At 47.8% G+C, this 25512-nt stretch overlaps 1 protein-coding gene across 1 annotated transcript in view; it reads left to right on the forward strand.

Annotated features, from left to right (window-relative positions):
- LOC308268712 (kinesin-like protein KIF19) overlaps positions 1 to 25512 on the forward strand; it is a gene marked incomplete at both ends in the record, with an annotated part of 53303 nt that overhangs the window by 17183 nt on the left and 10608 nt on the right. The window contains 9 exons of the mRNA XM_080703818.1: positions 37 to 189; positions 1489 to 1611; positions 4539 to 4689; positions 9697 to 9874; positions 14113 to 14293; positions 17349 to 17619; positions 19188 to 19309; positions 19878 to 20002; positions 24455 to 24560. Coding sequence (XP_080559944.1) covers positions 37 to 189; positions 1489 to 1611; positions 4539 to 4689; positions 9697 to 9874; positions 14113 to 14293; positions 17349 to 17619; positions 19188 to 19309; positions 19878 to 20002; positions 24455 to 24560 — 1410 coding nt within the window. The remainder of the gene's footprint in view (positions 1 to 36; positions 190 to 1488; positions 1612 to 4538; positions 4690 to 9696; positions 9875 to 14112; positions 14294 to 17348; positions 17620 to 19187; positions 19310 to 19877; positions 20003 to 24454; positions 24561 to 25512) is intronic.

The following is a 25512-nucleotide window of genomic DNA, read 5'->3' on the forward strand; positions in this document are numbered from 1 at the left end:
GAGCCCCCCTCTCAGCCCTGCTTCTCCCCCGTGCAGACGCAGAACCGAGGCAAAAGAATGAAGGAGGGCGCGCACATCAACCGCTCGCTGCTGGCCCTGGGCAACTGCATCAACGCGCTCAGTGAGAAGGGTGGCAGCCGCGCGCAGTACGTCAACTTCCGGGACAGCAAACTCACACGTCTGCTGAAGGTCCGTGCTGCAGGCCAGGGGGGCAGGGTGGGCACAGCGGGTAACGGGATCTTTCAGAAGTTACCTGCTGGGTGTAAGCCCAATACTTGGGAGGCCGAGACAGGAGGTTGGAGGATAGCTTCAGCAATGTAGTGAGACCCTGTTTCAAAATGATGATGATGATGATGATGATAATAATAATAATAATAATAATAATAATAATAATAATAGGCTGGGGCTGTAGCGTGGAGGTGGAATGGCCCTAGGTTCAATCCCCAATACCAAATAATAATAATAATAATAATTATTGTTATTATTATTATTATTATCTGCCAGAGCCAGTGAAGTGGCACATGCCTGTAATCCCAGTGCTTGGGAGACTGAGACAGGAAGATCATAGGTTTCAGGCAAGCTTCCGCAACTTAACCAGACCCTGTTTCAAAATAAAAAATAGAAAGAGGGCTGGATTGAGCTGGGCGTGGTGACGCAGGCTTGTAATCCCCGCGCTTGGGAGGCTGAGACAGGAGGATCGCACAGGTTCCAAGCCAGCCTCAGCAACTTAGTGAGACCCTATTTCTAAATAAAATATAAAAATGGGCCTGGGAGTATAGCCCAGAAGTAGAAACCCTCTGGGTTCTACCCCCAGTACCACCAAAACAAAAACAAAAAGAAAAACAAAAACAAAAAAAGAAAGAAAGAGGGCTGGATATGCTCAGAGGTAAAATGCCCCTGGGTTCAACCAATCCTCAATACAAAAAAAAAAAAAAAAAAAGTTACCTGACAGAAGAGAACCTCAGACCTGGACCTCAGGCCCTTCCAGGAACCTCAGGAGGCCTGGGAAGCCGTCTCTGGGCACTGCCTGTCCCCCGCCCCTCTGAGTATGCTTCAGCTTTGTGCATCCGCAGTGACAGGAAGCTCACTACCTCCCGGAAGCTTCTGACTCCATCACAGATGGCTTTGACATGAGAAAATTCTCCTTTATACTCAGCCGAATGATTGAACCCAGGGGCATTCTACCTCTGAACTCTACCGCCAGTCCTATTTTATTTTTTATTTTAAAACAGAGTCTCGCTAAGATGCTGAGTAAATAAATTCCCTCTGAATTTGATCTCTCCTTTGAATCTGCTCTCGTCAGAGTGAAGTCAGACGAGGGGGGCCTGGAACAGGACCCCCTCCATCCTGGGGTCGCTGCTGACCTCGGTCCCAGTATCAGCTGCCCTTTTTGGGGTTGGTCCAGACAAGCCTGGTGGTGGCTGTGGGGGGGTAGGTGGGGGCCGAGTGGCTCCCATCACTCCAATTCGACATCTTCAACCCGAGCAGGATGCCCTGGGCGGGAACAGCCGCACGGTGATGATCGCCCACATCAGCCCCGCCAGCACTAGCTTCGAGGAGTCTCGGACCACGCTTCTCTATGCCTACAGGGCGAAGAACATTAAGACCCGGGTAAGCGTGGCTTGCTGGCCCGCCTGCTCACTACTTCATTCCATAGCTGAATCATTCGTTTATTATCTATTCACTCGTTCACTCACTTGTAGGGGTGGCTGCCAAGCCCTTTGGGTCTGCCTCCCCCATGGCCACTCCTGGCTCCGGCCTCTGTACTGACGCATCGTCCTGGAAGTGGGGAGATGAGATAAGGGCGGCCCTCACAGAGACCATCTCTGTGAGGTCTCCCGCGTAGGTGGCAATGAATTACTGCAAACTGGGCGACTTGAAACAACGGAAGTCGGGTGCAGTGGGCACGCCTGTGATCCCAGGATTTGGGAGGCTGAAACAGGAGGATTGCAAGCTCAAGACCAGCCTTAGCAACTTAGTGAGACCCTGTTTCAAATAAAAAATAAAATTAGGCTGGGGTGTGGCTCAGAGGTGGAACATCCCTGGGTTCAATCAGCCCCTAGCATCTCTCTCTCTCTCTCTCTCTCTCTCTCTCTCTCTCTCTCTCTCTCACACACATACGCGCGCACGCACACACACACACGCACAATATATATATATATATATATATTTTTTTTTTTTAATTGGTAGACTGAGACAGGAGGTTTGCGGTTCAAGGCTAGCATACAGTAATTTATGGAGACTCTGCTTCAAAAACAAAAAATAGAGCCAGGTATGGTGGTACATGTTTGTAATCCCAGCATTTGGGAGGCTGAGACAGGAAGATCGTGGTTCACGGACAGCCTCAGCTACTACCTAGTGAGGCCCTTTACAACTCAGTGAGACCCTGTTTCAAAATAAAGAAAAAGGGGGCTGAGGGTGTAGAGCTTGGAGGTAGAATGCACTAAGTTTCATCTCCAGTACCGAAAAAAATATATAGAGTCAGGCATGGGGTGCACACCTATAATCCCAGTACCTGGAAGGCTCAGGCAGGAGGATTCCAGGTTTGAGACTAGACTCAATCATTAAAATAATGAAAAGGGCTGGAGGTGTAGTTCAGAGGTAGACTACTCATGAATTAAACCCCAGGTTCACATACACACACAAAAGTATACTTGTCATTGGATGTAGGCCCACCCTAATTCAAGTGTTCTCATTTCAGCTGTGTGTGTGTGTGTGTGTGTGTGTGTGTGTGTGTGTGTGTGTGTGTGACTGGGGATTGAACCAAGGGACATTCTACCTCTGAGTTACACCCCCACCCCTATCTATTTTATATTTAATTTTATTTATTTATTTATGTATTTATTTTGCGGGTCTGGAGATGGAACCCAGGGGCATTTGACCTCCGAGCTACACCCCCTGCCCTATTTTTTATTCTTTGTTTTGAAACAGGGTCTCACTGAGTTGCAGAGGGCCTCACTAAGTAGTAGCTGAGGCTGTCCGCAAACCGCAATCCTCCGGTCTTAGCCTCTTGAATGCTGGGATTACAAGAGTGCGCCACCACACCGGGCTTTATTATCACTTGTTTAGGAATGTGACGAGCCCTTCCTAATGCTCACGTCTGAGCGGGGCACCAGGAATTAAATAAAAGGGAGTGTCTGCTCTCACATAGCTCTGCACTTAGCAGTGGGGGAAGGAGGGAGCAGGTGTTCACCCCGAACTCACACTGTGGTCCCCAGACTGCTTTAGGGAAAAATGACAGAGAAAATCCAACTTAGAAAGTCTTCAGCCAAGATGATGGAGCAGGCCAAGTCTTCTGGGGAGGCAACATGGAAGCTGAGTCCAGTGACAAGCATGTGCCACGCAGCTGCCAAGCTTACAGTGTGTATGTCCGGTGACTCAGAATGTCACTCCTCCTGGTCTAGCAGAGAGAAACGGCAGCCATCAAAAACAACTCAAAACAGCAGCTACGGCTCCACCATGTATATGAACATCCACACCCATGCCTGCACTAATACACAAGCCATGGACCTCGAGGGATGAGCACAAAACTGCAAGGAAAGATGTGTGCCAAGGTGGCCAAAATGGTTACTGTTGGGGGTGTGGTTTTGAAAACCCGTCGGTGGATTATTTGGAATTTTTATCTTTGGTTAGTGGAAGATGCTCAGGGATTGAACCCAGGGACAGTCTACCTCTGAGCTAAACCTCAAGCCCTTTTTATTTATTTATTTTATTTGTAAGCAGGGTCTTTCTAAGTTGCTGAGGGTCTCACTAAGTTGTTGAGGCTGGCTTGTGATCCTCCTGTCTCAGCCTTCCAAGAACTAGGATCACAGATGTGTGCTATTATGCCTACTGTATTTTTTTTTCCCAGAAGAGGAGATTGAATGAACCTTTATTTTGAAACAAGGTCTCACTGAGTTGCAAAGGGCCTCACTAAATAGCGGAGGCTGTCAGTGAACCTCCATCCTCCTGTCTCAGCCTCTCAAATGCTGGGATTACAAGCATGCACCACTACGCTTGGCTTATTCTATTTATTTATTTAGTGGTACTGGGGTTCCTGGAAACCCTTCTACCTCCAGGCTACACTCCCAGATCTATTTTTTATACTTTTTTATTTGGGAACAGGGTCTCTTAAGCCAGCGCGGCTGGCTTCGAACCTGCACGATCCTCCTGTCTCCGCCTCCCAAGCAGGGGGATTACAAACGTGCGCCACCACGCCTGGCTTATTCTTTATTTTGAAACAGGGACTCACTAAGTTGTAGAGGGCCTCACTAAGTAGCTGAAGCTGGCCAAGAACCCGGATCCTACTGTCTCAGCCTCCCAAGTACTGAGATTACAAACGTGCACCATCACATATACCTGGTTGTATGTTTTCTTTTGTGTGTGAGCGTAATGTTCTCAAGCCTCATTTATGTGGTCAGAATTTCCTCCCTTTTAGGACCGAGTAGTATGGATCTGAAGTATATAACATAAGCATGTTTACATGTCATCTCTCCCCTGTGTCTTTCCAGCGGGGGCGGCTCCTGCTGGTCTGACCTCGGCTGTGTGTCCTCTGCTAGGTCAAGCGCAACCTGCTGAACGTCTCCTACCGCATTGCACAGTACACGGATGTCATCTCAGACCTGCGTGGGGAGATCGAACACCTCAAATCAAAAATCGAGAAGCAAGAAAAGGAGAAGAAAAGCGAACCCGGGATCCCCGATGTACAAGGTAGTGCCGATCGCAGGCCCCGGCAGCTCGGCCCCTCCCTCCACTCTGGCTGGAGTCCTTATCACTTGTGCTTCTCCAGCCCGAGCGCAAGGTGCCAGGTCCTCTCAGCGTCTGCGTCCAGCGCGCTCTGGTGACCCTGCTGTGGGCTTTTGTCCTGACTCGGCCACCGCCTGACCAGGAGCCCCTAACCCAGCTTTAACTTCCTCACCTGGAAAATATGGGGATTGGATTTCCCACATTTTTTTCTGTTTTCTTTTTTCTTTCTATTTTCTTTTTCTTTCTTTCTTTATTTTTTATTTTTTTTGGTGGTACTGGGGGTGGAACCCAGAAGGCTTTCTACCTCCGGGCTATACTCCCAGACCTTTTTTATATTTTATTTGGAAACAGGGTCTCACTAAATTGCTGAGAGCCTCACTAAGTAGCTGAGGCTGGCTTTGAACCCGTGTGATCCTCCTGTCTCAGCCTCCCAAGCGCAGGGATTACAAGCGTGTGACACCATGCCCGGCTTATTTTCTTTTTCTTTTGTGGCACTGGGGATTGAAATCAGGGGCATTCTACCTCTGAACTATACCCTAGCCCTATTTATTTATTTATTTATTTATTTATTTATTTATTATTTATTTATTTATTTTGGTACTGGGGATGGAACCCAGAGGCATTCTACCTTAGTGTTGTACCACCAGCCTAATTTTATTTCTTATTTTGAAACAAGGTCTCACTAAATTGATAAAGGTCTCACTAAATTGATAAAGGTCTCACTATTTGCTGACACTGTCCTCGAACCTGTGATTCTCCTGTCTCAGCCTCCTAAGTAAATCCTGGGATTACAGGCATGCACCACCATGCCTGACTTTTTTTTTTTTTTTTAATCTTTGAAACGGGGTCTCACTAGGTTGAGGAGAGTCTCACTTACTGAGATTGTCCTTGAACCTATAATCCTCCTGTGTCAGCCTCCTAAGTACTGGGATTACAGGTGTATGCCTCCATGCCCAATTTCTCTCTTTCTCTTTCTTTCTTTCTCTCTTTTTCTCCCTCTCCCTCTCCCTCCCTCCTTCCCCTCTCTCTTCCCCTCCCTCCATCCCTCATTCCCTTCCTTCATTTCTTCTTTCTTTTTTGATACCAGTGATTGAATCCGACTTTCTACCTCTGAGCTACAACCCCAGCCCTTTTAATTTTTTTGTTTTGAAATAGGGTCTCATTAGGTTGCTGAGGTTGGTCTTAAACCTGCAATCTTCTTTTCTCAGCCTCCCAAGTACTGGAATTACAAGCATGTGCCACCATGCCTGATTATTGCAAAAAAATTTTTTTGTGTGTGTGGTACTGGGGATGGAACCCAGGTGCATTCTACCTCCAAGCTACACCCCCAGCCACATTTTTTATTCTTTAATTTTTGAAACAGGGTTTCACTGAGTTGCAAAGGGCCTCACTAAGTAGGAGCTGAGGCTGTCTTTAAACTGCGATCCTCCTGTCTCAGCCTCTCAAATGCTGGGATTACAAGCGTGCGCCACCACCCCTGGCTTACTTTTTGGTTTAGAAAAAAGTTGTGAAGCCAGATGTGGTGGCGCATGCTTGTAATCCTCGCGCTTAGGAGGCTGAGACAGGAGGATCGCACAGGTTTGAAGCCAGCCTCAGCTACTTAGTGAGGCTCTCAGCAACTTAATGAGACCCTGTTTCCAAATAAAATATAAAATAGGTCCGGGAGTATAGCCCAGAGGCAGAAAGCCTCTGGGTTCCACCCCCAGTACCACTTAAGAAAAAACTCGGGAAGGGGATATAACTTGGAGGTAGAATGCCTCTGGGTTCAACAACTAGTACCAAAAAAAAAAAAAAGTAAATGATGTAGTATTGCATATAACCTATACATCCTCCTGTATACTTTATTTATTTATTTATTTATTTATTTATTTATTTATTTATTTATTGTGGCACTGTGGATTGAACCCAGACGCATTCTACCTCTGAGCTAAGACCCCAGCCGATTTTATTTCTTAGTTGTGAAGAGCCTCACTAAGTAGCTGAGGCTGGCTTTGAACCTGCAATCCTCCTGTCTCAGCCTCCCAAGTACTGGGATTAATTACAAACTTGCACCACCATGCCCAGATTATATATTTTAACTTTAATTTTAAGTTTAATTTAAGATGGTGTCTGGCTGTCTTGCCTAGGCTGACCACAAACTCTTGGGCCCAAATGATCCTCCTGCCTCAGCTTCCTGAGTCGCTGGGGCTATAGCCCCAATTCCTACATTTACTTCCTCCCCCAGCTATGAGTCCGGGGACCACCTGTCTGCACACAGTCCACCTCATCCTCTGTAGCAGGATCCACACCACAGCTTGTCCCTCCCGGCTGTGAGACGGTCACAGCCTCTCTGAGCACAGGGGCGCCTGTTCTCACTGGGAGACCTGGAGGGTGAGGATTCTGTTGGTGCAGGTTAATGAAGGGAACTCAAACCAGAGGTGTCATGGTGGATGACACCTAAGACCCCCTGGCCAGTGGGATTTGGGGGTGGGGTGGGAGAGAAAGTAGGGTGTTGTAGAGAATTCACTAAACCAGGTGATAACCAAGAAACTTGGACTTCTGAGGTGAGAGGTCAACCGGAGCATACCATGACGACTTCTCTCTGTTTAGTTTCTGGGGCTGGTCTTAGGTGGTCTGTTGTGGGAAGGAGGGCAGGGTGGCCTCCTGGTACCTGAGATTGTGACAGGTTCCCCTTTAGGTCCTGCTGTGCTGTGAGACACTGGTGTGTACTGTCTGGTTCATCACCACCCCCCCTTGAACTTTTTCCACGGTTCCAAGTCTACCCCAAACCTTGTTTGAATGACCACAGTGACTTTCTTGGTCTAGACACTTTGATTGATCTCACCTGTCCAGACCACCTGCATCCAGGGAGAGGGTTGCTTGTGACCACTGCCCTTGACGTCAGGGAAGCAGAGGACAAACTGTCTATATCTAGAGAGGCTCTGCCACTGGGGCAGGTGGGAAAGCTATGATGAGGGTCTCAGGATGTAGCTTGGTGGGAGCACCCTTGCTTGCCTCAGATGCACTAGGCCTTGGGTTAGATCCCCAGCAGCACAAAACCCCAAAACAAGCAGCTGGGCTTGGTGACATGCACCTGTAATCTAAATACTTGGGAGGCTAAACCAAGAGGATCACATGTTCAAGGTCAGCCTCAGCAACCTAGCAAGACCCTGTTTCAAAATAAAATTTAAAAAATGGGCTGGGGGGCTGGGCATGGTGGCACATGCCTGTAAACCCAGTACTTGGGAGGTTAAGACAGGAGGACTGCAAGTTCATGTAGTTGCATGTAACCTACACAATCCTCTGTATACTTATTTATTTATTTGTTTGTTTGTTTGTTGATTGATTGATTGTGGCACTGGGGATTGAACACAGATGCGTTCTACCTCTGAGCTAAACCAAATTAAAACCCAGCAATTTAGTGAGGCCCTCAGCATCTAAGTGAGACCATGTTTCAAATTTTAAAAAAGTAAAATAAAGGTGGGGGCATAGCTTAGAGGCAGAATGCACCTTGGTTCAATGCCCAGTACAAGAAAGAAGAGAGAAGGAAAGAAAGAAAGAAAGAAAGAAAGAAAGAAAGAAAGAAAGAAAGAAAGAAAGAGAGTAAGGAAGGAAGGAAGGAAGGAAGGAAGGAAGGAAGGAAGGAAGGAAGATCAGGTATGGTGGCGCACACTTGTAATCCCAGCATTTGGGAGGCTGAGACAGGAGGACTGCAGTTTGCAGACAGCCTCAGCTACTTAGTGAGGCCTTTTGCAACTCAGTGAGATTCTGTTTCAAAATAAAGAATAAAAAATAGGGCTGGGGGTGTAGCTCGGAGGTAGAATGCCCATCCCCAGTACTGCACCAAAAAAAAAAAAAAAAAAAGGAAGAAAGAAGGAAGAAAAAACAAAGAAAGGGCTGGGGATATAGTTCAGAGGAAGAATGTTCCCGGGTTCAATCACCAGTACAAAAGCAAAGAAAACATTGATTAATTACTGTTCAACCATTAGGTAGGAATTTACAACAGGAAACAAAAAGACAAGCACAGGTTTGCTCCTGCTCTGGGGACCTCCGGTTTAGCTGGCAGGACAGACGTGTACAAAGCATCCATCACAAAACATCACTCAGTTGCAGACATGTAGACAACTGTGACGTGCAGAAAAGCCAGGGTGTCATCAGAGCAGTGAAAGATAGATCCAGAGTGAGGGTCTGGCCAGGTTTTGCTGAGACAGTAAGCTATGAGCTGAAGTGGGCAGCCCAGCTGCTCCCTTCTTTGAATTTCTTTTGAAATGAAAGTAGCCTGACCTAAAACCAGGTGGGGAATTAAATCCCTTTAAGTTATCCATCCATCTACTTCTCTGTCCACCCACCTACCCCCTGCCCTCCCACCAACCCACACCTGCGTTCATCCGTACACCCATCCTCCCATCCGCCCATCCTCACCCACCCATCCATCCTTCCCTGACCGTCCATCTGCACAACCATTCACCCGTCTGTCATCAGGCCTCTCATAGTCCCACTCATCCACCCTCTTATCACCCCACACATCATTCCCTGACCATCCTTCTATACATCCATTGATAGAAACATCATCAACCCTGCCACTCATCCACCCCTTATCCACCCATTCATCTTTCCCCACCACCTGCCTACACATCCATCCATTCATCTGTCCATCCATCCACCTCCTCTATCCTCCCACCCACTCATCCTCCCTCTCACCCATCACCCTTCCTGACCATCCACCTACATATGTATCCTCTCACCCATTCATCTTTCCCTGACTATCCATCTATACATCCATTCACCCATCTGTCCATCCAGCCACCTTCTCACCCTCCCACCCATCCATCCTCCCACTCACCCATCCATCCTTCCATGGCCATCCATCCACCGGTCCACCTTCCACCCATCCACACATGTGTATCAAGCCCCCCATGGACCAGACCTCATTGGGTATGCGAGCATGGGGTTCGATGCTCCTGGCACAGCCGGCCTCCTTCCTGCCTGCAGTTACCATCGCCCCCCACGACCCAGAGGAGGACAGCCGCCTGCAGATGAACAAGATCCGGGCGCAGCTCATCGGGGCCTTCAAGGAGCAGATGGAGATGCGGCGCAGCCTGGTGGAGCTGGAGAACACCAACATTGAGCTGCACATAGACATGTCTCGCCACCTGCTGACCATTGCAGAGTGAGTGTCCCTGCCTGCCGACACCACCGGGCCTGGCGATGTCCTTCCCAGCATGGGAGAGGTCCAGGGGGAGCAGCGGGGAACACTGGTGGGAACCGCTCTTTTGGCTACTCTGCAGCCACCCTCTACTGCCCAGGTGCTTCTGTGCCCATCCCTCCCCAGCCCCCCTGTAGCTGAGCCAGGACAGGTGGAAGAAGCTTCCAGATCCCTTGGCTTGCTCACAGGCTGGGGCTCGGCGTCCACCCTGATGTTGGCGAGGATCAACACGGGTTTTGGGAACGCCGAGACTCCAGGGAATGAGCCTGCACAAGGGATGCATCTCTCAGGCCACATCTTCTCCTCCTGCACAGTTGCCCCCTGCCTGCCCCTACTGAGGGCAGAGTCACCATGCATGGAGAGACTGGCTGTGGCATCCAGTGTCCCCTCCAGGACACATTTAGGGATGAAAGGGGGACTCTTTACTGTTATACTGGCCAATAGGCATCACTGGAAAAGCTAGAACACAGGGCCACCTGCTTACCAGTAATTTCTTTCTTTCTTTTTCTTTCTTTCTTTTTTTTTTTTTGTTACCGGGGATTGAACTCAAGGGTACTCTATTACTGAGCTACATCCCCAGCCTTTTATTTTAGGTCAATAAAAATAAAATATTTTTTATTAAAATAAAATAAAATAAAATAAATTTTATAAAATTTTATAAATAAATAAATTTTATAAAATTTTATAAAATAAAATTAATAAAATAAAATAAAAAATTATTTAGGTCAATAAAAATAAAATAGCCGGGCGTGGTGGCGCACGCTTGTAACCCCTGTGCTTTGGGAGGCGGAGACAGGAGGATCCTGCAGGTTTGAAGACAGCTGCGCTGGCCTAAGAGACCCTGTTTCCAAATAAATATATTAAAAAAATAGGTCTGGGAGTGTAGCCCGGAGGTAGAAGGGTTTCCAGGAACCCCAGTACCACCATAAATAAATAAATAAATAAATAAATAAATAAATAAATATATATATAAATAAATAATAAAAATTTAATTTAAAAAACATTTTGTGGTGCTGGGTTTCCTGGAAATCCTTCTACTTCTGGGCTACACTCCCAGACCTATTTTATATTTTTATTTGGAAACAAGGTCTCTTAAGCCAGCAAGGCTGGCTTTGAACCTGCGCAATCCTCCTGTCTCTGCCTCCCAAGCGCGGAGATTACAAGTATGCACTACCATGCCCAGCTTAATTTAAATTTTATTATTATTTTTTTTATACTGGAGATTGAACCCAGGGGCATTCTTTTTTTTTTTTTTTTTTTTTTCGGGTCTGGGGATGGAACCCAGGAACATGGAGCATCAACCTCCGAGCTACACCCCCAGGCCCCTTTTTATTCTTTATTTTGAAACAGGATCTCACTAAGTTGTGGAGGGCCTCAGTAAGTAGCTGAAGCTGTCGGTGAGCCACCATCCTCCGGTCTCAGCCTCCCGAATGCTGGGATTACAAGTGTAATCACGCCTGGCTCCCAGGGGCATTCTACCTTCAAACTATACCCCAACCCTTTGTGTTTTTTTTTTTTGTGTGTGTGTGTGTGGTACTGGGGATGGAACCCACGGGCCTTCTACCTCTGGGCTACACTCCCAGACCTATTTTATATTTTATTTGGAAACAAGGTCTCTTAAGCCAGCAAGGCTGGCAACCCAAGATCCTCCTGTCTCCGCCTCCCAAGCAAGGGGATTACAAGCAGGGGCCACCAAGCCCGGCCTACCCCAACCCTTTTTATTTTATTTTTTATTTTGAAACAGGGTCTCACTAAATTGCTGAGGCTGACCTCAAACCTGCTATTCTCCTGTCCCAGCCTCCCAGGTACTAGGTTTACAGGCATGTGCCACCATGCCTGGCTTCCTATTTATGATATTTGTAAATTTTATTTATTTTTGTGGTACTGGGGATTGAGCACAGGAACATTCTATAGACTCTGAGCTACAACCCAGCCTTTTTTTATTTTTATTTTTTGAAACAGAATCTCACTAAGTTGTGGAGGGCTTCACTAAATTCCTGAGACTGGCCAGGAACCTACAATCCTCCTATCTTAGCTTCTCAAGTACTGGGATTACAGGTGTGCGCTACCATGCCTGGCTTCTTTGTATTTTTTTTCTTGTGTGTGTGTGTGTATGTGTGTGTGTGTGTGTGTGTGTTACTAGGGATAGAACCCAGGGGCTTTCTACTTCCGGGCTACACCCTTAAGACCTATTTTATACATTATTTGGAAACGGTCTCACTACGTTGCCAAGAGCCTCACTAAGTAGCTGAGGCTGGCTTCAAACCTGTGCGATCCTCCTGTCTCAGCCTCCCAAGAGCGGGGATTACAAGCGTGCGCCACCAAGCCTGGCGTAACCTAAGTAAATTTTAAAAACGTTCTCGGCCAGGCATAGTGACTATACTCTGGGCAGAGGGCAGGAGTAGACTCTGTTTCAAAATACAAAACAAAACAAAAACAAAAACAAAATAGTTCTGTGACTATAGCTTGGAGGTAGAACACACACACACACACACACACACACACACACACACACACAAACACACACCCATTCAAGCCCCAGAACCGTTAAAACATGAAAGTGCTTCCCGTCTCCTTCCCTTCTGGCTTCTCTCCCTCTGCCCTCCTCTCCTGCGCGGTTCCTCAGCTTAGGTCAATGTGTTACCCACCTTTAAGGAGCCACAGTTATCCTGATAGAGCCCCAGGGCCTAGAGTCTGTTAGCAGCGCTCACAGTGGAGAAAGTGCGGCTCAGCAGGAGCTCCTTTATTAAGGAGGTAGCTCTGGGTGGTCTTGGTGAGCAGAGGCTGGGGGGAATCTTGTACAGAGAAAAGATCACTGCCGGGCATGGTGGCACACCCCTCGAGTCCCAGTATTTGGGAGGCTGAGACAGGATGATTGCCAGTTTACAGCCAGCCTTACCAACTTAGGGAGACCCTGTTTTCAAAATAAAGAATGAAACCGGGCATGGTGGCTCATGCTTGTAATCCCAGCATTTGGGAGGCTGGGACAGGAGGATGGACAGCCTCGGTTACATAGGCCCTCTGCAACTCAGTGAGACCCTGTTTCAAAATAAAGAATAAAAAATAGGACTGGGGTTATAGCTCAGAGATGGAATGCTCCTGGGTTCCATCCCCAGTACTGCAAAAATAAATAAGTAAATAAATAAAGAAAGAAAGAATAAAGAATTAAGCTGGGCGTGGTGACACATGCTTGTAATCCCAGTACCTGGGAGGCTGAGACAGGATTGTGGGTTTGCAGCCAGCCTCAGCAACTTTTGAGCCTCTCCACAACTTAGTGAGACCCTGTTAAAAAATAAAGAATAAGCCGGGTGTGGTGGCGCATGCTTGTAATCCCAGCATTCGGGAGGCTGAGACCAGAGGATCCCGGTTTGTGGACAGCCTCAGCTACTTAGTGAGGCCCTCGGCAACTCAGTGAGACCAGGTTTCAAAATAAAGAATAAAAAATAGGGCAGGGGATATAGCTCAGAGGTCGAATGCCTCTGGGTTCTATCCCCAGACCCGCAAAAAAAAAAAAAAATTAATTAAAAATAAATAAATAAAATAAATAAAAAGACTAAAAAATAGGGCTGGGGGTGTAGCTTGGAGGTAAAAATGCCCCTGGGTTCCATCCCCAGTATAGAAAGAAAGAAAGAAAGAAAGAAAGAAAGAAAGAAAGAAAGAATAATAAGGGGTAGAAAATAAAAGAAAATAGGGGTAGGGTCTAGCTCAGAGGTAGAATGTCCCTTAGTCAGTCACCAGTTCCATATACCAAAAAAGAAAAAGAAAGAAAGGAAGGAAGGAAAGAAAGAAAGAAAAGAAGAGATCACAGCCGGGTGTGGTGGCGCACGCTTGTAATCCCAGCATTTGGGAGGCTGAGACAGGAGGATCCGGGTTTGTGAACAGCCTCAGCTACTTAGCGAGGCCCTTTTAACTCAGTGACATCCTGTTTCAAAATAAAGAATAAAAAATAGGGTTGCGGGTGTAGCTCGGAGATAGAATGTCCCTGGGTTCTATCCGCAGTACTGCAAAAAAAGAAAAAAAAAAAAAGAAGAAGAAGAAGAAAAAGAAAAGGTCATAAGGCAGATCTGATTCTGCTTCATTTTATCTTTATGCTTTATGCCCACACCTGTTGAAGTGGCCAGCTAGGGTCAGCTGGGACCAGAGGTGCCAAGACTCTCAGCCCAGGCACAGCCTGCACTCTGACCTCTCTGTTGTGGCTACAGCTGGGAGCGGGAGAAGACCCACCACCGTGCTCACAGGGACAGGGGTGAGCCAGAGAAGGACGAGGAGCCTGCAGACACCTGCGAGGATGAGGGAGCATCCACAGAGCCGCACGAGGTGGCTCTGGCGCGAGAGGAGGTCAACCTGCTTTTAGCTGAGCAGCGGAAGACGGCGGCCCTCAAGGTGAGGAAGGGGACCTGGTGGGGTGGGCCCTTTGTTTTTTTTTGGGGGGGGTGGTACTGGGGTTCCTGGAAGCCCTTCTACCTCTGGGCTACACTCGCAGACCTATTTTATATTTTTATTTGGAAACAGGGTCTCTTAAGCTGGAGCATCTGGCTTTGAACCTGCAGGATCCTCCTGTCTCTGCCTCCCAAGCGCGGGGATTACAAGCGTGTGCCACCACGCCCGGCTCTCCCAGACCTATTTTACACTTTATTTATTTATTTATATATTTTTTGGAAACAGGGTCCCTTAAGCCAGCACAGCTGGCTTTGAACCTGCGCGGATTACTAACATGCGCCACCACGCCCGGCTATAATAATTTTTTTGTTTTGTTTTTTGTGGGTCTGGAACCCAGGGGCATTCAACCTCCAAGCTATACTATACCCCCTGCCCTATTTCTTATTCTTTATTTGAAACCGGGTCTCACTGAGTTGCAGAGGGCCTCACTAAGTAGCTGAGGCTGTCTGTGATCCTCCGGTCTCAGCCTTCCGAATGCTGGGATTACAAGCGTGAGCCATCATGCCCGGCTTAGGGGTGGGCCCTTTGTGTACATCAGCTCAGCACATGGTATGAGGCCAACTGCGCCCATTTTAGAGACAAGAAAACTGGGGCTCAGGCATATTAGCCCTGGAGGGCAGGAGGAGCAGAGCTGGAATCTGATCTGCGTTGGACTTAAGGCCTGTGCCCTCAGTGCGGAGCTATGGCTGCATCAGGGGCTGCGGAGTCCGTGTACAGGGCAGAAGGCCAGTGGCCGTGGGAATGGTGAGCATGGGGCACGGGCCCTCCCTCTCCTGCTGTGGATGGAGCCCAGCCCGGCAAGGTCTCCAGTTCCCTCCCTTTGCCCCCCACCCTGGTGCTCAGTCCTCCCCCGGGTCTGGCCTTGGGCATGTGATGTGCTCGCGGCCAGAGGAAGCCACACTCCCGTTCCTCTCTAGAGAAGGAAGTCTTCCCCACATGTCTGTTTCCTGAGAGGAGCCCGTTATTTATATGTGCTATTTCTGTAATAGCTGGTTACCTAATCGTCTCACTTTGGTAAAACTGCAGAACTGGAGCATCTCAGGGGCTCCAGGGTGGCCGGGGAAGCCGGGCGCTGTGACAGCCCATCAGCCCAGCGCTGGCCGGGGTGTTTCCAGGCAGGCGCAAAAGGTACTGATGTCATGTTGTTAAGAGCAGGCAGGATATGTTTTACTATAAAACTCTGTAACCAAACCAAGAACCTCTTAATATTATTACATCTGCCCGAGCCAATTTGGATATTGTGCAGTTTCACTTCAAAATTAAAGGTTAGATTTCCTCCGACTTTTTTTTTTTTGTACTAGGTATTGAACCCAGGGGCATTCTACCTACAAGCTGTCTCCTTCACCATTTTTATTTATTTATTTTTTGTGGTAGTGAGGGTGGAACCCAGGGGCTTTTCTACTTCCAGACTATACTCCCAGAGCTATTTTTAGGGGATGGAATTCAGGGACATTCTATCTCCAAGCTACACCCTCAGCCCTATTTTTTATTATTTATTTATTTATTTATTTATTTATAGTGGTACTGGGGGTGGAACCCAGGGGCTTTTATACCTCTGGGCTATACTCCCAGACCTATTTTTTTATACTTTATTTGGAAACAGAGTCTCACTAAGTACTGGGGGGAAAAAAAGAGGGCTGCAGGTATAGCTCAGAGGTAAAATGCTTCTAGGTTCATTCCCTAGTACCACACACACACACACACACACACACACACACACACACACACACACACTACACACACACCCCAAAAAAGAGCTAACTATGAATATTGATGTATAACAAAGTTTGCAAAGGATGAGTCTGTCACTTGACTAATTAACAGTTAATTAAACACAAATCAGTGTTAAATGTACAGATAATGCCAGGCCCTGGGGACCTAATGATGAAGGAGACACATTCTATGCCTTCAGCTCACACCCTAACAGGAAGAGACGAGAACGCAACTGTGTGCAGTTGAGTGTGGCAGCCCAGCGACCCATCCACTCCCACAGGACCCTATGGAGCCAGAGGAGGGCTGTTGGTCCAGCCCAGAGTTGAGGAGGACTTCTGGGGGAGGCACTCCTAGGAGTGGCACCTAAGAGGAGGACAGTAGGATCTTGCCAGGGGCGCTGGGTCAGCTCCTCCAAGCAGTCAGTCCCCTGTTGATCTCAGATCAAGAAGGTTGCCAGAGAGCCGGGGGTGGTGGCGCACGCTTGTAATCCCAGCGTCTGGGAGGCTGAGACAGGAGGAACACGGTTCGCGGACAGCCTCAGCTACTTAAAGAGGCCCTCCATAACTTAGTGAGACCCTGTTTCAAAATAAAGGATAAAAATTAGGGCAGGGGGTATAGCTTGGAGGTCGAATGCCCCTGGGTTCAATCCCCAGACCCACAAAAAAAAAAAAAAAAGAAAGAAAGAAAGGTAACCAGAGCCAATCATGAGAGTGCACACTTGTAATCTCAACACTTGGGAGGCTGAGACAGGAGGATCACAGGTTCAAGCCAGGTCAGTGAGGGGTAATTTAGCGAGACCCTGTTTCAAAATAAAAACTAAAAAAGGCTGGGCATGGTGGCGCACCCTTGTAATCCCCGAGCTTGGGAGGCAGAGAGAGGAGGATCGCGCAGGTTCGAAGCCAGCCTCGCTGGCTTAAGAGACCCTGTTTCCAAATTGAAAAAGTATAAAAATAGGTCTGGGAGTGTAGCCTGGAGGTAGAAGGGTTTTCAGGAACCCCAGTACCACAAAAAGAAAAAAAAAAAAAAAAAGGCTGGGCGTGTAGCTTGGAGGTAGAATGCCCCTGGTTTCAGTCCCAGTAACACACACACACACACACACACACACACACACACACTCACAATTCTAAAACTTGGACACATGGTTAAGACAGGGAATGCTTGCGCAGCCTCAGAGCCAATCACAGTGTGTTTCCCAGGCACACCTGGTAAACCTTGGCTGGAAGGCAGCAGCAGAGGCTGACGGGGCCCTCCCCTGCGCCCTGCTGAGTTCTCAGTTTTTCTTCAGGCTGGGCTGGAACAACGTCTGGCCCACGCCAAGAAGAAAGCCTCGCAGATGGAAAAGCTGCTGCCCAAGCAAGTGACCAATGAGGACCAGCGGGAGGTGCTGCGGCTGCTGTGCAGGGCCCACGAGCTGGAGGTGGAGAACACAGAGCTGCAGGCGGACAACCTGTGCCGGAAGAATCTGCTGTGCCAGAAGGACTTTGTGATCCAGCGTTACCACCAGCACCAGCTGCTCTGTGACCAGGTCATCCAGGAGCAGCAGCAGCTGATACAGGGTGAGGCTGGCCCCAGGACACTGGCTGTCATCCTTATTTTCTGGAAGAGGGAGGCTGTGGCTGTGATTTTAGAACCCCGGGCAGAATAAAGTGCTGTTGGCACATACCTATAATCCCAGTACTTGGGAAGATGAAATGGAGGATTACAGGTTCTAAGCCAGCCTCAGCAATTTAGCAAGACTCTCAGCAACTTAGTGAGACCTCGTTTCCAATAAAAAGAGCTGGGGTGGGAGGTAGCTCAAAGGTAGAATGTCCCTGGATCCAATACCTAGTACCAAAAATAAATAAAAATAAAATATTGGGGGTTTTGTGGCTCTGGGGAGTGAACCCAAGGGCATCTATCTTTGAGCTATACCCTCAGCCCAATTTTATTTTTATTTGGAAACAGGGTCTTGCTAGGTTAATGAGAGTCTCACTATTTACCAAGGTTGGCCTTGCTTCTGCAATCCTCCTGTGTCAGCCTCCAAAGTACTGGGATTACAAGCATGTGCCACCATGCCCAGCAAAAATAAAAATAAAATTCAGATACAGAGAGATAATAATATACCAGAAAAAATCTCTTCTTTGTGTGTGTAGTACTAGGGATTGAATCTGGGGATATTCTGCCTCTTAACTACACCCAAGCCTATTTTATTTTTATTTATTTGTTTATTTTTATTTTATTTTATTTTTGTGGTACTAGGGATTGAACCCAGGGGCATTCTACTTCTGAGCTACACTCCCAGACCAATATTTTATTCTTTATTTTGAAACAGGGCCTCATTAAGTTGCAAAGAGCCTCACTAAGTAGCTGAGGCTGGCCGTGAACTTGTGATCCTCCTGTCTCAGCCTCCCAAGAACTGGGATTACAAGCATGTGCCCGGTTTTATTTTTATTTTCAAACAGGGTCTCACTAGGTTGATGAGAGTCTTACTACTTGCTGAGGCTGTCTTTCTAACTATGATCCTCCTGTCTCAGCCTTCCAAGTATTGGGATTATAGGTGTGTGCCACCACGCCTGACTTCAGAAAACTCTCTTCTATTAGGTTGAAATATTTGCCTTCAAAGATACTTTTCCTTCCCCCTTGTGGTATTAGGGTTAAACTCAATGGTGTTCTACCTTCAGGATACATATCCATTTCTTTTTAATTTTAATTTTTTTTTTTTTTGGTGGTACTGAGGGTGAAATCCAGGGGCTTTCTACCTCTGGGCTATACTCCCAGGCCTATTTTACACTCTATTTGGAAACAGGGTCTCACTGAGTTGCTGAGAACCTCACTAAGTAACTGAGGCTGGCTTCGAACCTGTGCGATCCTCCCGTCTCAGCCTCCCAAGCGCTGGGATTACAAGTGTGTGCCATTACGGCCGGCTTAATTTTTATTTTGAAATAGGGTCTCTCTAAATTGCTGAGGCTGTCCTTGAACCTGCAATCCTCCTGTCTCTGCTTCCCAAGTACTGGGCTTAAAGATGTGTGCGACTGTACCCAGCTAGTGATCCTATATTTTAACAGGTGGTAGATGTTTTGCCTAGTTTAGGGGGTGTGGTGGGGGTGTCCTGACCCCTGTAACACCTGCTCTCCTGCTCCCTCAGACAGTGGCATCCTGCTGCCGGAGCCCCTGGACACGCGGTACCGGCTGTACTCCCGTGAGCTGGGCGAGGGCACGCTGGACCGCCTGCTGCTGCTGCACTCCGTGGTGTCTACCTCTCTCCGGGTGAGTCTAGCCTGCCAGCCCAGCTCCCACCCGGGTCATCCCATCCCATCCTGCCGGCCTCTGGGTCCTGCCTGTGCTGGTGCCCATGAAATGCTAGAGGAAACTTAAAAACACCCATAAACCAGCTGCCTAGAGCCAGAGCCCCTGGGTAGAGTAGAATGCACCTGGGTTCCATCCCCAGACCGCAAAAAAACAAAAAAAGATTTAAAAAATAGGCCTGGGGAAGCCGGGCGTGGTGGCGCACGCTTGTAATCCCAGCATGCAAGAGGCTGAGACCTGAGGATCGCAATTCGCGGACAGCCACAGCTACTTAGTGAGGCTCTTTGCAACTCACTGAGAACCTGTTTCAAAATAAAGAATAAAAAAATAGGACTGGGAATGTAGCTCCAAGGTAGATGCCCATGGGTTCCATCCCCAGTACCAAAAAATAAAATAACTAAAAGGTCTTCGATGGGGATTCAGCCCTGCCCACCCAGGTCCCTTGTCTAATGAGCATCTGAATGCTCTAGAGGTTGGGCTGTCTGTGTCCCTTCCAGGGGCCTCACTTAGCAACTATGTCTGATCCCAGGACGGTTCCATCCTGAATATATCCCCCCCGCCGGAGGAGTCCAGCCAAGACCAGGTGGAAGACAGAAAGGACCTCCCGTGGGGCGCCCAGTTTGAGCTGCCCCTGACGCTCTTGGAGAGAGACAGGTAGGAGAGGTGATGCCTGGGGTGGGGACTGAAGCCACAAATCCTGGGAGGGGAGAGTCCTTCCTTCAAGCTACACCCCCAGCCCTTTTTATTTTTATTTTGAAATAGGATTTCACTAAGTTACCACAAGTTTATTTCTGCGGGCTTCATGCATGGAGGTCATTTTCTGAGCCCTGACGTGTGTGTGTGTGTGTGTGTGTGTGTGTGTGTGTGTGTGTGTGTGCATGCACCTGTGTGTCTCGTGAGCATATGGGATCATGTGTGCATGTGTGTGCAAACATAGTGCCCCAGTGCTGCTGGGCCAGCCAGACACCCCTCCACCTGCTCCTGTGGGGGCTGCTTCCTGCCCTTGGTCCAAGCCACAAGTGGGCTTGCTGCTTGGGGCACTTAAAGACAGGTGTCTGCTCCCTGAGGACAAGATGCCCAGATGCAGGGCTGCCTGTGGGCCTGTGTGTGCAAGGGAGCTGGGGTTTCTGCCTCCTCTAGAGGGGAGCAGGCTTAGCTGGGTGCGGTGGCACACACTTGTAATCCCAGTACTAGAAAGGCTGAGACAGGAGGATCGCAGGTTCAAAGCCAGCTGCAGCAACCTAGTGAGGCCCTCTGCAACTTAGTGAGATCCTGTTTCCAAATCAGAAATAAAATTGCATGCTGGTTATGGTGGCGCAGGCTTGGAATTCCAGCATTTGGGAGGCTGAGACAGGAGGAGTACAGTTCACAGACAGCCTCAGCTACTGCTTTAGTGAGGCCCTTTGCAACTCAGTGAGACCCTGTTTCAAAATAAAGAATAAAAAAAAAAAATAGGGCTGGGGTTGTAGCTTGGAGGTAGAATGCCCCTGGATTCCATCCCCAACCACTAAATAAATAAATAAATAAATAAATAAATAAATAAATAAATAAAATTGGAGCTGGGCATGGTAGCGCACACTTGTAATCCCAGCGCTTAGGAGGCTGAGACAGGAGGATCGCACAGGTTCAAAGCCAGCCTCAGCTACTTAGTGAGGCTCTCAGCAACTTAGTGAGACCCTGTTTCCAAATAAATTATAAAATAGTGCTAGGGTGTACCCTGGAGGTAGAAAAGCCTCTGGGTTCCACTCCCCAGTACCACAAAAATTATTAAAAAATAAAAAATTAAATTGGGCTGGGGGTATAACTTAGAATACCTCTGGGTTCAACTCCCAGTACCAGAGAGAAAGAGAGAGAGAGAGAGAGAGAGAGAGAGAGAGAGAGAGAGAGAGAGAGAGAGAAGCCAGCTGGCTTCCACCCCACACTCTTTCAGACCCAAACTCAAGAACAGCCTGGACCAGGGGAGACCAGGCTGAGCTCCCGCCGAGCTGAGCCACAGCACAGATCTGTGTCCCAGGTGGCACAGAGTGGTGTGTGACGCTGAGATTCGACAGTGCCATCGCTCCATAGAGTCAGGTCGCTGCACTGTCCACCCCAGGAGGCTGCGCAGGACCTCAGAGCCCACGTGTTTTGTTTTGTGGGTAGGACTAATACTCCCTGGCCGGGTGACTGAACTCCAGGCCCCTCTCCCCGCTGGAGCTGGGTTGGTCCTCAGTCCCAACCCACTGGTCACAAGCTGGGTCTCTCTGGTGATCAGCCCCCACCAGGGGCTGCCTCAGCACCCTAACAAAGACCGTCCGTCATTTAGAACATCCCAGAAGCTGTGAAGGTCTGTGCTGGGTCAGGAGCAGACAGAGCCGCTCTATATCCATTCTACTACAGCTGCTGATCTCCTTTGGGAGAAGAGAGGCGTTCCCATGGGGAAGAGGGTAGCGCAGCTCAGGATGGGTGGGGTCCTTGGCTCACACGATAGAAAAGAATTTCAGCAGGAGCCAGTCAGAGACTTAGATTTTTTTAGGGGGAAGGGGTACTAGAGATGAAACCCAGGGCATTCTATCTCCGGGCTACACCCTCAGCCCTTTTTATTTTTGTATTTTGAAGCAGTATCTCACTAGGTTGCTATCCCTAACCACAAAATAAATAAATAAATAAATAAATAAATAAATAAATAAATAAATAAATACAGCCGAGGCTGCCCTTTGAACCTGCAATCCTCCTGTCTCAGCCTCCCAAGTACTGAGTTTACGAGAGTGTGCCATCATGCCCAGCTCAGAGATTTATTCAGGAAAGCAAGAATATATATATATATATATATATATATATATATATATATATATATATATATATAATGTTTTTGCTTCTCGGGAGAGACACATTTGGGGTGCAGGCCATGTCCAGAGTGAGAGACACATTTGGGGGCATCGCTCCTCTTGAACAGGAGACAGGGCAGGCTAGAAGGGAGGGGGTATGTGAGGATGACCGCAGCCTGGTAGTCACAAGACCTCCACTTAGGGAGTTTTGGTTGTCTCCTGGGTTCTTTTTTTGTATGTATGTACTAGGGATTGAACCCAGGGACATTCTACCTCTGAGCTATAACCCCAGCCCTTTGTATGTTTTTTTTTTTTAACTGTCTTAGGATGCACCACTACGTCCAGCATCTCCAGAGTTCTGATAGGGCTTCATTGTCCTATCAATAATTGTCTCTTTGGTTTAGACTACTCACAGGTGACATGGCTAACAGTGCCCAAGCAGATTATCCTAAATGGAATGGGCTTCCTGTTTTGTTTTGTTTTCTCTACTGGGGATGGAACCTAGGGGCATTGTACCTCCGAGCTACACCCCCCCCCCAGTCCTATTTTTGAGTCTTTTTTATTTTTTGAAACAGGGTCTCACTGAGTTGCAAAGGGCCTCACTAAGTAGCTGAGGCTGTCTGTGAACCACAATCCTCCTGTCTCAGCCTCCCAAATGCTGGGATTACAAACATGTGCTACCAAGCCTGGCTAGCAATCAAGACTTGCTTAAAAATAAAATAGAATGGGTGTGATGGCACACGCTTGTAATCCCAGTATTTGGGAGGCTGAGACAGGAAGATCACAGGTTCCAAGATAGCCTCTGCAAGTAGTGAGACTCTCAGAAATCTAATAAGATGCTCTTTCAAAATAAAAATAAAATAGGGATAGGGGTGTAGCTTGGAGGCAGAATGCCCCTGGGTTCAAACTCTAGTACCACAAAAAAAAAAAAAAAAAAAGAAGGAGGAGGAGGAGGAGGAGGAGAAGGAAGAGGAGACAAAGAAGAGAAAAGAAAGAAAAAAAAAACCTGTTTCAAAATAATAAAAATAAAAGTCTGGGGTGTAGCTCAGAAGCAAAATGCCCCTGCATTCAATCCCAGTACAAACAATAATAAAAAAAAAATAGTACTTTGCAAGTGAGTGGATTTCAGTATAGTGTCTGAACACTTTTCTGGGGCTTGTGTGTTATCTCTGTTGTCTGCTAAGTAGATTCCCCCTTGAGAATAGTCAGCAGTGCTCATGGTAATTAGTAAAGACTTATAAACTTTTTTTTGTGTGTGTGGTGCTGGGGATTGAGCCCAGGGGCATTCTACCTCTAAGCTACACCCCCAGCAGGATTTTTTTTTTACTCTTTATTTTGAAACAGGATTTCACTATGTTGCAGAGGACCTCACTAAGTATCTGAGGCTGGCTGCAAACCTGGATCTTCCTGTCTCAGCCTCCCATGTACTGGGATTACAAGCATGTACCACCACACCCGGCTCTAAACTCTTAAATAATTTGTGACTAACAGTCCTGGTTGGGCTGTGGAAGAGGGAGTTAGGCCTGGGTTGAGGAGTAAGGTTATTGGGGGATTTTGCCATGGTCTTTTGTATTAAAGGTAAATTTTAGCAGAGCATGGTGGCATACGCTTGCAATCCCAGTGCTTGGGAGACTGAGACAGGAGGATTGCAGTTCGAAGCCAGCTACTTAGTGAGTCTCTAAGCAACTTAGTAAGACCCTGTTTCCAAATAAAGTATAAAATATGTCTGGGAGTATAGCCTAGAGGTAGAAAGCCCCTGGGTTCCAAGTTACATTTTGCTGGGTATGATGGCACACACCTGTAAGCCCAGTATTTGGAAGGCTGAGACAGGAGGATTTTAGGTTCAAGGATAGCCTCAGTTACTTAGTGAGACTGTGTTTCAAAATAAGAAATAAAGCCGGGCGTGGTGGTGCACGCTTGTAATCCCTGCGCTTGGGAGGCAGAGACAGGAGGATCGCGCTGGTTCGAAGCCAGCCTTGCTGGCTTAAGAGACCCTGTTTCCAAATAAAAAATATATAAAAATAGGTCTGGGAGTGTAACCCGGAGGTAGAAGGGTTTCCAGGAACCCCAGTACCACCAAAAAAAAAAAAAAAAAAAAAGAAAGAAAGAAAAACAAAAAGGGCTGGAGTGGGAATGCCCCTGGGTTTGATCCCAGGAACACATACATAAAAAAGTTACCATTTCCTTGTCCTTCTTTTGTGTCCTCCCTTTTTTTTTTTAAACCAATTTCCCTCCCTCCCTTCCTTCCTTCCTTTCTTCCGTCCTTCTTTCTTTCTTTCCTTTCGTCATTACTGAAAAGTGGTGACATGTCATCGAAAGTCACGCCACTGAAAAAGTCAGGAAAGCAAGATTGTCTTCTTCCTCCGCCATCTCTCCGCATCCTGCTGACCCCTCCCATCCACGAGGTTGGTGTGTGCGTGTGGTGGGCCTGGGCTCCACAGAGGGTCCTCCTTCTCCAACAGAGCCCCTGTGCCCCCATCCAAGCTGCGCTGGACCAAGGCAAGCAGGACAAACTTCAGAAGAAGGCCCGCCAAGCAGGGCGTGGTGGCGCACGCTTGTAATTCCAGCATTCGGGAGGCTGAGACTAGAGGATCGCGGTTTGCAGACAGCCTCAGCTACTTAGTAAGGCCCTCTGCACTCAGTGAGGCCTGGTTTCAAAATAAAGAATAAAAAATAGGGCTGGTGTGTAGCTCGGAGGTCAATGTCCCTGGGTTTCATCATCCCCAAACCCGCAAAAAAAAAGGCCATCCTTCAACAACCAGCGTGTGGTGGCTACAGTTCCCTGTGGTGGCACCCAAGGCTGTGTAGGGAAGTCCACTGACCAGCCATGCCAGGCAGCACCCTCGCTCACCTGGTGGAAACCAGGGGCATTCTACCACTGAGATACAACCCCAGCAATATTTGTTTTTTTATTTAGAAACAGGATCTCACTAATTTGCTGAAAGCCTTTCTAAATTACTGAGACTGGCTTCCAATCTATGATCTGATCAACCTCTTATCTCAGTCTCCCAAATACTGAGATTACAGGCAGGTGCCATCACACCTGGTTACCCTTTTGTGATAAGTTGCTGATGATGGCCTTGAACCTGCTATCCTCCTGTCTCAGTCTCCCAAGTAGTGGGATTACAGGTGTGCGCCTTGCCCAGCTAAGTAGTCCTCCTTTTCTATCGGGGTGGGGAGGGACCGGTTTTCAGGAGAGAGGATTGCAAATGCAAGACCCTCTAGTGGATGGCTGGGCATGGGCAGAGCTGTGTATCCACTAACTAATAATGTGGTTTTGCTGGGTATGGTGGTACACACCGGTAATTTCAGTACTTGGGAGGCTGAGACAGAAGGATCACGAGTTCAAGGCCAGTC

This window comes from Muscardinus avellanarius, assembly GCF_963383645.1.
Source record: "Muscardinus avellanarius genome assembly, chromosome: 10".
Taxonomy (NCBI): Eukaryota; Metazoa; Chordata; class Mammalia; order Rodentia; family Gliridae; genus Muscardinus; species Muscardinus avellanarius.